Source organism: Sphaeroforma arctica, assembly GCF_001186125.1.
Source record: "Sphaeroforma arctica JP610 unplaced genomic scaffold supercont1.1697, whole genome shotgun sequence".
Classification (NCBI taxonomy): domain Eukaryota; class Ichthyosporea; order Ichthyophonida; genus Sphaeroforma; species Sphaeroforma arctica.
In genome coordinates this window covers 1-12,105 of record NW_014038861.1, presented here as the reverse complement: position 1 = coordinate 12,105, position 12,105 = coordinate 1, and the positions used below count along the sequence as shown (strand labels likewise).

Below are 12,105 nucleotides of genomic sequence, written 5' to 3'. Positions count from 1 at the left end.
GGAGTTGACAAGTGGGCTCAGTAGTGCATCCATGCTGCGGGAAAGAATTTTTGACGCTCGTTCATGTGTGCAGCGGGCCTCCCGCTTGGTGCGGAGATAGTGAATTAAAGCTGCTTTCGTAGCGTCGGGATGTTGTTGGGAGCGGGGGTCGATGTTTTCATCAAGCTGCCATTTCCACGTAAGGGCTGTATGTCGTTTCACCTGGGCGACAGAGTCGCTAGGAACACAAAGGCGGATGAAACTGGTGGAGCTTCCGGGGCGATTTGGTTGAGATACCGATTTAGACGGAAGATACCAGAGAAAGTGGTGGCGATTGAGGGCTGGTTGGGCATGCCAGTATTTTTCAAATACTGATTGGGATGGGGGCTTGCCGTTAGGGAAAATTGCTCTGAAGAAGAGCCATACCGAAGTTATGTCATCCATTTCATGAAGAGGTTTGTCCGGTATCGGGCGGCCCACCACTTTTGTCAAAAGGTGTTCGGGTACTGGCGGCTGCGATTGGGACTGAGAAGCTGATGGGGTCGGGCGTTTTTTAGGGCTCGGTTTTGCAGGTTTGTCCACTTTTGAGCGGTAGCTGGGAGGCTCACTGCTGCTATTGGGCGCCTGTGACCGTGGTCTTTTTGCAGGCGGAACAGGCGGGCTTGTGGAGCCAAATCGGAAAAGTGTCGGGTGTGTCTTCATCTATAGGTGCACGGGTTTGGGATTTAAGGTCCCGGAGTTCGGATTCAAGGTTGGTTGTTTTTGCACAGAGGTTAGTGAGCATTTGGTGTATGGTTGATTTCCATTGGTCATCAGTCAAAGGCTCCTTGGAGATGGGCCCATCATTGTTCGAGGTTGTTAGAGCCGGTCCCAAAATTTGATTGAGATTGGCCTGTAGAGTACTGACCTGGGCAGAGAGGTTTGTGATAGATTTTTGTATGTCCAATTTCCATTGGTCATTGGGTAAGGAGTCGTTGGGGCCGAACGTCTCAATTGGGGGTTCGGCCTGGCCCGACATTTTTCGCGGATATGGGACTGTGGGACTGTGGGGTCCCCAGACTCCCTACTGGACATTAAAAAATATATATATATATATAATTAAAAAAAAAAATTTGATTGAAAATCTAAATTTCAAGTCAACGTTTTGGTGGGGTCTGTGGGTTTTTTGAAAGTGGTATTCAGTTCTACACTGGTGACCTACTGGTCACCGAGATTTACGTTTCGGAGGCGAAAATTTGAATCAAAGGTCCGTCGTGAAAAATAAATATGGGGAAGTGAAAAATAAATATGGGGAAGTATCAATGCACACTTTAGCACTCGCGTAGAAATGTGAGTTCATGTTCCGGTTCCAAGCTTCTACAATCTCTCGCATATAATACCCCTTGTCGTTCTTTTCTGCCTGGGTTACCGGCGTCATTCTAAGTGTTACATTACGTTGTATGTCGCTGTATCTTGTGACCTTCATGAAGCCACCCAAGTACGGCAAAGTGTCTGGATTATCTCGTTCTAGATCCCAGAAGTCGTTAACCTTCTTGGAATAATACTTGGCCATTATTAGTCGCAATGCAAGCCACGTAAAGGATTCATCTACGTCTATCTCCTGTCTGTTGTTTTTCTTCAATGAGAGATTGGTAGCTGGCACAAGTATATTCTTAACAAAGTCCATAGATAGCAAATGCATGAACACATCACTATACGATGCATCGTCGACAATCTGCGGTAGCTTCGCGTTGTTATCAGTAATCCCATTATTTTGCCGTGCACATACGACGTTACCGTATGTGCACGGTAACGTCGTACATGGAGAACGTCCCCTGTCTTATAGTTGTCATCTAATGGGTGCGTGTCAACGTCGACTTCTCTCACTTCTTTTATCTGTGTAACCCCACACGTGTCAGCGTCAACGTCCTCAACAGTACTATCTATGACACTACTTGTAATTGCTTCCCGATTACGATTATCTACTCGTGTATGTGTGCGTGCATTAGCCTCCGTGGTACTAGTCGAGTTATTTGCAGCATTGTGTTCGGAGGGCACAAACCGCATAAATTTGAAAGGAACAGGTGAATGATAGTCCAAAAAGCGCAACTGGGAACAATAATAGAGTGGCCTTGCGAAGTGCTTTGTGGGGCTTGCTGATTGACATAAACACAGTTTAATTAGAGTAGTGCTCTGTGGGTCTTGCTGATTGACATAAACACAGTTTGATATGAGACGAAAGTAAGACAACTAATGGCCGACATACATACATTCCTTATCGTTTGATTTCATCGCTTTGTGTGCATCTAGTATAAATTGTGTATGAATCTCGTAGACGTATTACTTTCGTTGAAATTGACATGAAATGTGAAGCGATCTTGCAAATGCAAAGTAGGCCATTTACAACGACGCAGTTCGATGTATCTGAGGTAGACATTGGTCATCATCGATACACCAAACCTCTCTACTTCGCTAGATCTTTGCCTGATGCTCATAATCTGTCATGCATCGAGTACTACGACCCCACAAAATGAACAGGTAACGTTCACAAGTGTCAAAACTCAAATAAAAATACAAGCACTTTCGGTCCTATACAAACGGTATGCAACAGTTGAGATACCCCCAATAACAACCTACCATAGAAAGATGCACCGCACACCAGCCGCCGTGCGCTTAGATCCGATAAAGATAAGAGTCTAATGACAAATTATTTAATCAACGAATACTAATTCAGATACTAATACTAACGTGATCACCTTGGGCGCTACATCAACTGCTTGGGCGTCCAGAATCACCACACCCTCTTGCTTCATATCAATTGAGTTCTCGACCTTGAATATAAAATGCAAAACAGATATTCATATTTTATTGCGATTATATTTGGTGTAAATACGATTATATTTGGTGTGAAAAGCCTGTGCATGCGATTTTTTAATTGATGGGTATGTACTGAATTCTCCTCCACGTAGTGTGCTGCGAGGGTTCTCGACTTCGTCAGATGTAGCATGGTGGATACACAACTCCAGCTCCCTTAACCGGGATCTGTCCTAAAGTACATTTGCCAATGTGCAGACTGTACTCGGGGTTAGTTTACGGCGTTCAGGTAAGTAAGGGGAACGACCTTCGCTTTGACTAGCACGTTGCCGTTTCGATTTATCAGCCCAGGCGAGATGTATACACACTCCTGATTCACCTTTACTACATGTTGCGTTCGTAAGATCTTGCAGTTGCGTCGTGCCTAGTGGGGTTAAATCTGCAGCTCAGTAAGTCATTACTGGGTGAATATAAGTTGCTTTGTTTTCCCACAGACGTAACATAGATAGCTTATGTTCCAGGTTTCAAGGAGTATTCGCCTTGCTGTGACCTTCCATGCTATCCCAACTGGCTTTGAAAATCTCAACGCTCCCTTCGACGCCGCCTTGGTCCAAAATTTTCATTGAACTCATAGTACTCACTACGCGGTCTTTTGCGCTTGAATAAACACCTTCCGTCAGCGTGTTTTTCACACAGTGCGCGTTGTTTGTAACCACGAGTTCAAATACTATACCTTCCATTTAGGTGCCAAGATCCAAAAGATTTTTCTCGAAGTATGTCCAGGGTGGAAAAGGCGAATTGATGTTTGTTCTGTGACTTGATCTGAGCTCCACAATATCAACTTCTGCGATGATGATGTTTCAGCGATTTACAGTTTCGTATCATACAGTTTCGTATCAATTTAATTCAACAAATAGGCGTGTAGACTCAAATCATGTGTTGAACATAGATGCAAACGCTTTCAAACATCAATGTGCTCCCTTGCACACCTATCTGCGAGTTCCGATCTTTCGTCTGCTGCAGCTGTGTTTGGCAGTTTGTGAGGTCGCTATGAAGCTTAATCATGCCACAGTGGAAGTCGCTCAAAGAAAAAACATTCTCTTTCAGCCAAATTTGACGATTCTGAGCCCGCTGGTGAACAACTGCCAAACTCAAAGTTCCCTTCATAACACAATTGGAAGTGAAACAAACGGCAGAATCGAAGGCACGCTCTTACGCAGAAGATACGATCAGCCAGTCATATCCACCTTCTTTAGTCAATCTCGCTATAGGCAACTCAGCGGAGGTTTTAGTTGGCAAGAAGCCTGCAAATGCTATATAGTACACATACAAGTATTCATCAGGATAGTACGTGCGGTATATATTGTTAGAAACAGAATTCTTGGGATCAAAGTAGGCCAAGAAGCGGCAACAACTCGCCTCAGTCGCCCTGTGTTGTTGGGTAGTTGATGTAATCGCGTATATTTGGTGGATGATGCCCAAGAACATCTTGCCAGACTAAATGTCAAAGAATCATAAGTGTATGTGTCGTTATATACGATGTGTGATTACTATTGAAGCATTGCAGGTCAGCATAATCATCAGTAAAATGGATTCAATTCAACGAAATATCGTGTCGAATTGGTATTTTGCTACCATTGAAACGTTGTGTACGAGGAGGAAAGATCTGCCTTATGCATGTTCGCCACGGTGTAAACATGTGACCAAACGAATGTATTTGCCCTTCTATACATGATAATAAGTGATCCTGCCGTGATTTGGAAAGCATATCGGCAATGGTTTTTAAATTCTAGAGTTGATGTTCGCGATCGTGTCACTGAGTCTCACCAGCAGATAGCGAACGCTATCGATGCCGATAGTCAGATAGAGCATCGATCTTTCTCTCGTGGTCTATTTGCCTTCAATTACCGGTGTTCCATGTTCATTAGCCGTGATATTGGACCATTCACAGAGTATCGTGGTGATATGCGTCTTACGCATATTCAATTTTTATTAAATCCGCATCTTTACAAACCTAGTATAAATCTAGGTGCTTATGTAACGTATGCCTCATAGTTCTTAAGTAGGCCATGAGAAAATTCATATTAAATACAACAATGACAGTGCCACAGCCGATACCTGCGACAAAGGCTACGGTCGCTATAGATTTCGGCACTACATACAGCGGTATTGCTTATTAGCTGGAAAGCAACGAGTCTTATGGCACTAAGCGGAACATAACACCTGCAGCTTTTGGCGAAGAAGAAGGGAGGTCTAAAACGAAGACATGTCTGCTTGTGAATCATTCTTCAAAAGTACTGAATTTCGGCACAGCTGCCGAGAGAGACTATCTCAAAGCAGTGGAGGATGGTAGTTCAGAAAATCTACATTGTTTTACCCACTACAAAATGCAGTTGTTCAATCCGCGCGAGGAAAATCCTGAAGCAGTAGCATTGGATGAACATTTCCGGTTACCCGTCCGAACTTTTGTTGTGAAAAGCAACGAGTACCTGAAAGATTTCTCACTGAAAATCATACAGAATCAGACATCCCTGTGTCTCCAGCCGGCGGATGTGCAGTGGGTTCTTACAATTCCTGCTATATGGTCGGATGGAGCCAAAACCTCCATGCGCAAGGCTGCAGTGGATGCGGGGTTGATATCAAACGTGGAAGATACTCATCTGCTTCTAGCATATGAGCCAGCAAGTGTGCAATTACCGAATTATATTTTGGTCGGCATGTATGAAGTAATCAAGAATAGTTTCATATAACTTGTAATCGCTGCCTATACAAACACCTGTGATCCGGGGCTGATTGCTATTTTACTTCTCACCCCCACACAGGAAGCAGCTGTATTGAAAAAAGAAATCAGATATTTAGTACTGGACTGCGGGGGTGGTACAGTGGACGTAGCGGCCTACAACGTTTACGCAGAGAAACCCGTTGAACTGTAAGTAAAACAGTACAAAAAACTTGGCTTTCGATACTCCTCATGATTTTCTGTAGCTGCTCAGACACTGTCTGATCTTCATTTTAATACCAGTGTCTAAATCTCCATATTCGTTTTGCCTGATCCTCTAAAAACTTAACGTATGAGCAACACTTCTCCGATATTACTCTCACAGGAAAGGATTGCTATGACCCTCTGGGGGCGATTGGGGTGGAATTTATGTGGACCAAGAATTTGAAAAGTTTCTACGCGAGCTAGTCGGGAGTGCCTATGATCGCTTCAAGGCAGTTCACCCGTTTGAGCACCTGAATATAACGCGCCAGTTTGTTCTCGGTAAGGAGGCCCGAAAGTTCGATGACTTTCAGATCAATGTGATATACTTGGTTGAGTTCGATCCCCATTTAGATCTGCAGGCCCTCAAAAAGGCTTACAATCGAAAGCATACCAACCATGTCACACCCAAGGGAGACTATCGTTTGGTCATATTTCAAAAGCTGGCAGAGAGTTTCTTTGAACAGTCAATTCGAGCAATCATTGCTCACATTCAGCTGCTATTGAAGAATGACAAACTACTTGGGCTGAAGTATGTGCTGCTTGCAGGAGGCTACTCTACTGCCACAATCCTTCGAGATCGTCTTGAGCAGCTATTCGCCTCTATGCCGACCCAAGTTGTTCACCCTAAGACCCAGTTACCGCCGTGGTGGTTGGTGCCCTGTTCTTTGGACGGAATCCCTGTGGTACAGTCAAAGAGCGAGTTGTTGCAATGGGCTATGGAATATCCTGCCCACATGCTGGAGTATGATCACATTTTGGACAAAATGGAGGCGCACGACACCAACACTCCGTTTGTTAAAAGACACCAAACAGTGAAAGTAGAAAAGACGGTCACGCATAAAAACTTTTGTCCGCTTTATCCAGGACAGAAGGAAGTTGAATTTGAAATTTGGGCCTGTCTTAGCGATAAGCCCCCGATATCAGTGAAAGATCCAACGATGAAGAAAGTCGGGTTGGTGCGGGTCGAATGTAGCGACGACGAAAGTGTTGATGTCGAATTCTACTTCGGGATGACGAATATAACGATCACGGCACCCAATCCGGCCACTGGCGCTACACAAAACACAGCAATTGAGATGCCACTGGCGTAGAGGTATATGCTTTGAGGTCTTCGAATAGATGGTACTCAGCGCGATACAGTCGGGAAGTGTGATTCCTCTGGCGTTCGTGTGAACTCATTCGTTGAACCCTCCAACGCCCAGCCGACCGTTAGTAGTCCGCTTGATACGTATACGAAATCGGTGTATGCAGCAAATATAAAGAGCAGCAGATTGTAATTAATAGCTTACATAGCACTCGCCGAGGTTTGAGAAAACACACGCTCTGCACTAAAGGCATACGATGCTTTCCACATTGAATACAACGGACACACTGTAGGCAATTCGATTCCCTGACGATAAGTGTGCATCATGTACAAATCCTTTAATTACCAAATCTAAAACAAATACCAAATACTTAAATACAAATTAAATCTCGCGCTCACAACGCCGCCGCCGCCACCTGCGGCACACCATGGACTGATTGGGCATCCATAGCTACGGCACCCTCTTGCTTCATACCAAACGGATTCTCGACCTTAGCAACGAGCGTATCTTTGCTAAACACAAAAGGTCCTTTACTCACAACAGGCAGCGCGCTCGCTTCTCTCGAGCGGAGCCGACTCGACGTCCTCCCACTGCCTTGTGCGGGCGATTGTCGTACAGGCACTTGTCCTATAACTGATTGTCCTGCATACGACAATGCAGCTGAACCCCCCGATCCTCGTGTTTGATGGAGAAACGTAGGGGGACGACAGTCCTCCGTCTGGGCCACAACATAACTAGACACCGGGGGGCCCGCACGTGCTTGGCCAGGCTGTGAGGCTGGTGTCACCAGGCGCGAGCGTGTTGTGCGTGTGGTCTTGATAGCGCTTGAGGGGACTTTCTCCGCAGAGTTCGGTACCTTGGTCTGAGGTTCCACCTTCGGCACCACGGCATCTGTAGCATTTTGACGCGTGCTTTGCGTCAGAAGAGTCTGCTGCTGTGGGACTTTCCTCTTGGACAGTCCCTTCGCCGTCGACAGGCTGGTCTTTTTCTTGTATCCATTACCCTTGCCCTTTGTCTTACCTACAATCGATGGTTTATTAAAACCCCATACATCTCCGTCTCCACACTGCTGCGCCACCATCGGCGCCTTCGTATCCATGCACAGCTCATCGGCGGACTCGGAAGAGCCATCAATGACGATTGTTCTCTTCTCGGTCACTGCAGCTTTGGCCCTGGCAGCCCCATTTTTCTTGGCCTTGCGTGCCTTGCGTGTGGGATCTTTTGGCACCACAACCACAGCCTGAGGGTCCGGGGGCTGGGCCAAGTCAATGTACAGCTCTTCCGCCTGTTCGTAGGCGTGTGTGCACGCAGGCGAACAATGCACATACGCCGCTTGCCTGCACAGATTAAACCCGAGCTTCTGGTGTAGCAGAGGGGGCTGGTCAGTGAGTACGTTGAGCGTATCCCAATCGGCACAGTCCTCGCAGTACGCATTCGCACAACCCGCACATCTGCAGAAGAGGGGTTGAAGGAGGGAGATAGTGGGCGTGAGTACATTGAGTACAACAGGAATGGAGCTATTCTAACGGGTATAGCAGAGTTGGAGGTATCCTAATAGGCTGGCACAAGGCCGAACGATAATAGAGAGAGTGTACTACAAGGCTGCAAGGATGGTACAAGCACAAGCCACCTCCAAAATTGATATATCCAATCCGTGCACCGAAGTTTTAGATTGTGCAGAGGTCTTGTAAGGGCACTGGCATAGTATTAATGATTGCCATTTGTGAAGGTGAGATCGAGTGGGGGTCAACACCATCAATGCAAGGGACACGAAAGTACAAACCCATCACTACACTGACGTACATCAATACATTTGACACGCAAGTCTAAAAACACACGTACGTCGTACATCAATGCAATTGTCACGAAAGTACAAATACGTCACTTTCCATACGCATATCAATGCAAGTGACACGAAAGTACAAACACATCACTACACACACGTACATCAATGCATTTGACACGAAAGTACAAACACATCACTACACATACGCACATCAATGCAAGTGATACGAAAAAAAAATGCACCTAGGCTCACGAAATCAGTGCAGGAAAGGGCGTTGGGTGAATGAGAATGTACTATACTGTGTGTGCGTTTGAAGTGTATCACATTACTGTGAGCGGGGACATACAGGCACACTGCAGAGCACACCCATTGTAGCAATCTGGCTCCGTTTAATGCCTGCACGTAAGTATGATATAATTCTGCTTTTCGCATGCACTTGTGCTGTTGCGACATACATACATACACGCGGGAACGTACACATACATATCCTTTCACACAAACGTACAGTACAGATACGCAGACAAAGATGCATACAAACTCGAATACACGGAAACACATCTCGCACAACACACAGACTGACTGACACACCACAAAAACACTGGCACGCTACATGCACGCTTATTCACTACATACACACTGCATACCACACATATACTGACACGCCACGCATACACCGACACGTTACACGCACACTCAATCGCTAAACATGCACACTACAACAATGTTTGTCCCGTCTATGTATGCCTGATAAGCAGATTGCCTGCACGGATCGACGACTTGACACACATACACTGACACGCGATACGCACACTGACAGGGCACACGCACACGAAAGCACTACACACGTACACTACAACAATTTTAATCCCGTCTATGTATACCTGACAAGCAGATTGCCTGCACGGATCGACGACTTGACACACATACACTGACACGCGATACGCACACTGACAGGGCGCACACGCAAACGAAATCACTACACACAAACTACAACAATGTTAGTCCCGTCTATGCATACCTGATTAGCAGATTGCCTGCACGGACCGACGACTTGCCGCACTGTGCACACTCGTGGTGGGGGCAGCGGAACGCCATAGCAACCCTGCCGTGACGCATTTCCCGGTCAAAATGGGCCTTATTCTTGTACCCGAGACAGCTAACATGGAACGAGTTAGGACAGCCATCACACATGACCAGGTCGCCCGACACCCCACAGCACTGGCAGAAGTCCAGGTTATCATAGTCTCGCCCGGCCACGAGACGCGAAGGTTTCTTGGGCGTTGGTATGAGCGCCTTCCCATAGAGCTCACCCCCTACATCGTACACACCAGGCAAACCCTTGCTGATATCGTACTGTGTATTTCTGAGCACGGCCACACGTTTGCCCAGGCCAGCCCCCCCGTCCACCATGACACACCGGTCCACCCGTTCACGCTTTCCGGACAGAACCAGCTTCTTCTTGTCCCATTCCTGGCGGATGGACTTCAGTGAGGCGCCCTTGTAGATCTCACTGACGGTGTACACCTTGTTGTCAAACTTTTTGATGTGGCTATCCGCCACCGCCGCAAAGCAGTTGTCGTTGGGATCGTCCTCCTCGAGCTCAGCGGCCTCGGCATCGCGATCGGCGATCATATCCTCGGTCTGGTTACGTGCCTGCTCTATAAGATTGTCCAGATTCTCGTCACTCAGGACATCGTCGCCCACCGGCTTATCCATGCTAACAATAGCCCCACCATCCCTCTTGAACATCTGCTTCATGGTGAACCGTAGTGCACGTCGCATGGTGCTCTCATTGGCCGTCTCGGCCGTGGTGGTATCCGACCGCTTACCAAACACCGACTCGCTGCCATGACTGACCAACTCGTCCAGCATGAGCTTGCGCTGGGCCCGTGCGACAATACGCTCCTCCACCGAGCCAGTCATAATCATTCTATAAATAGTCACGGGCTTGGTCTGGCCAATCCGGTGCACGCGTGCCATGGCCTGCAGATCCGCCTGGGGATTCCAGTCACTATCGTACAAGATACATGTGTCTGCGGTTTGCAGGTTGACGCCCAACCCACCCGCGCGGGTGCTGAGCAGGAACACAAAGACGACCGAGCCCGGCGCATTGAACTGCCCGATATTGATCATACGCTGGATGCGGTTGGTGCCCCCGTCCAACCGGACAAACCGGTACCCTTTGAGGTACAAAAAGTCCTCCAATAGGTCCAGCATTTGGGTGAACTGGGAGAAGATCACCGCTCTGTGCCCTTCCGCCTTGAGCTTGACTAGCAACCGGTCCATCATGCGCAGCTTACCACTGGCCGCCGCCAACTCGTCCGCGGTCGTGTCCTCGGCGTCGGGCTCGGCCCCTTTAAACAGGAACGGGTGTATGCACACCTTACGCAACTGCATCATCAGGTTGCTGAGCTTAGGCAAAGGCTCTCTGCCTTCCCCTTCCTCATCCGCAGCCTTCTCCGTATCGTGGCCGTTGGACGCGAGATGGTGTGCGTGGGCCAGTAGTAGGCGTTTGTACCAGAAGCTCTGCTGCTCACTCAGCGGACACAGCAGACGCAACTCGCGCTTGGGTGGCAGGGCGAGGTCTATCTCCTTCTTCCTACGTCTCAGCACCAGCAGCTTCAGCAGCTGCCACACATGGTCTACCAGGGCCAGATCGGTGGTGGTCACGTCACTGGCATCGAACGCGTTGTCAAACACATCGGCCTTTTGGAAGATGTCTGGTTGCATGCAGTGGAGCAACGCCCAGCACTCGCTGAGGTTATTCTGTAGCGGTGTACCCGTCAGGAACAGTGTGTGGTTGCGGGTGAGTGTCCGACAGGCCATGGAGATCTGGCTCTCGTGGTTTTTGACCTTGTGCGCCTCATCCACCACCACATACCGCCAGCGTTGACTGAACAGACCGGACCGGCCGCGCCGAAACTCACCCGCCACAACCTCGTACGTAGTCACCACCACATCGAGCAGTCCGCGGGGGCTCTTGTACGCAATCTCCTTGCGCATAAGCGCCTTCTCCGCGTCGGATGCGGTGTGGTAGCGGAGTGTCTTCAGCGACGGACAGAAGCGCTTGAACTCGGTCATCCAATTGGACAGCACACTCATGGGCACCACCACCAGATGGGGTCCGCCTATGTTGTACTCCATCTTGAGTGTGCCGAGCAGGGCTATGGTTTGGAGAGTCTTACCCAGACCCATCTGCGGCAGGAGGAGAGAGAGGGAGGTAGTGGGTAGTGTTAAATATGCAACGGTGGACGTACCGGCGACGGCAAGAGTGTAAGACTACGTGGAAAGGGAGTCTGCTATGGCGAATAGGACTGTATGACTCAAGATTGGCTGTATCATATATCTGCGTATCGCATTTGAAAGCACGCCCGTAGTGAAAATAAGCATATTGGGCGTACCACAGACTATACTTGAAATACATGTACATATATATATACATATATATATATACATATATATATATATATATATATATA

At 47.8% G+C, this 12,105-nt stretch overlaps 2 protein-coding genes across 2 annotated transcripts; one reads left to right on the top strand and one right to left on the bottom strand.

The window, feature by feature from the left end:
- Positions 1-4,868: 4,868 nt before the first annotated feature.
- SARC_11454 (hypothetical protein) lies at positions 4,869-6,846 on the top strand (the record flags this gene model as incomplete). The annotated part of the gene is made up of 4 exons (XM_014294462.1): positions 4,869-4,907; positions 4,953-5,483; positions 5,595-5,701; positions 5,967-6,846. 4 exons carry the CDS (start codon positions 4,869-4,871, stop codon positions 6,844-6,846), a joined length of 1,557 nt encoding a protein of 518 aa, XP_014149937.1.
- A 315-nt stretch (positions 6,847-7,161) lies between these two features.
- On the bottom strand, positions 7,162-11,823 carry SARC_11453 (hypothetical protein; the record flags this gene model as incomplete). The annotated part of the gene is made up of 2 exons (XM_014294461.1): positions 7,162-8,291; positions 9,645-11,823. Coding segments are annotated over 2 exons (3,236 nt in total), but the record flags the coding sequence as incomplete, so codon positions are not given.
- Between the last annotated feature and the right edge of the window lie 282 nt (positions 11,824-12,105).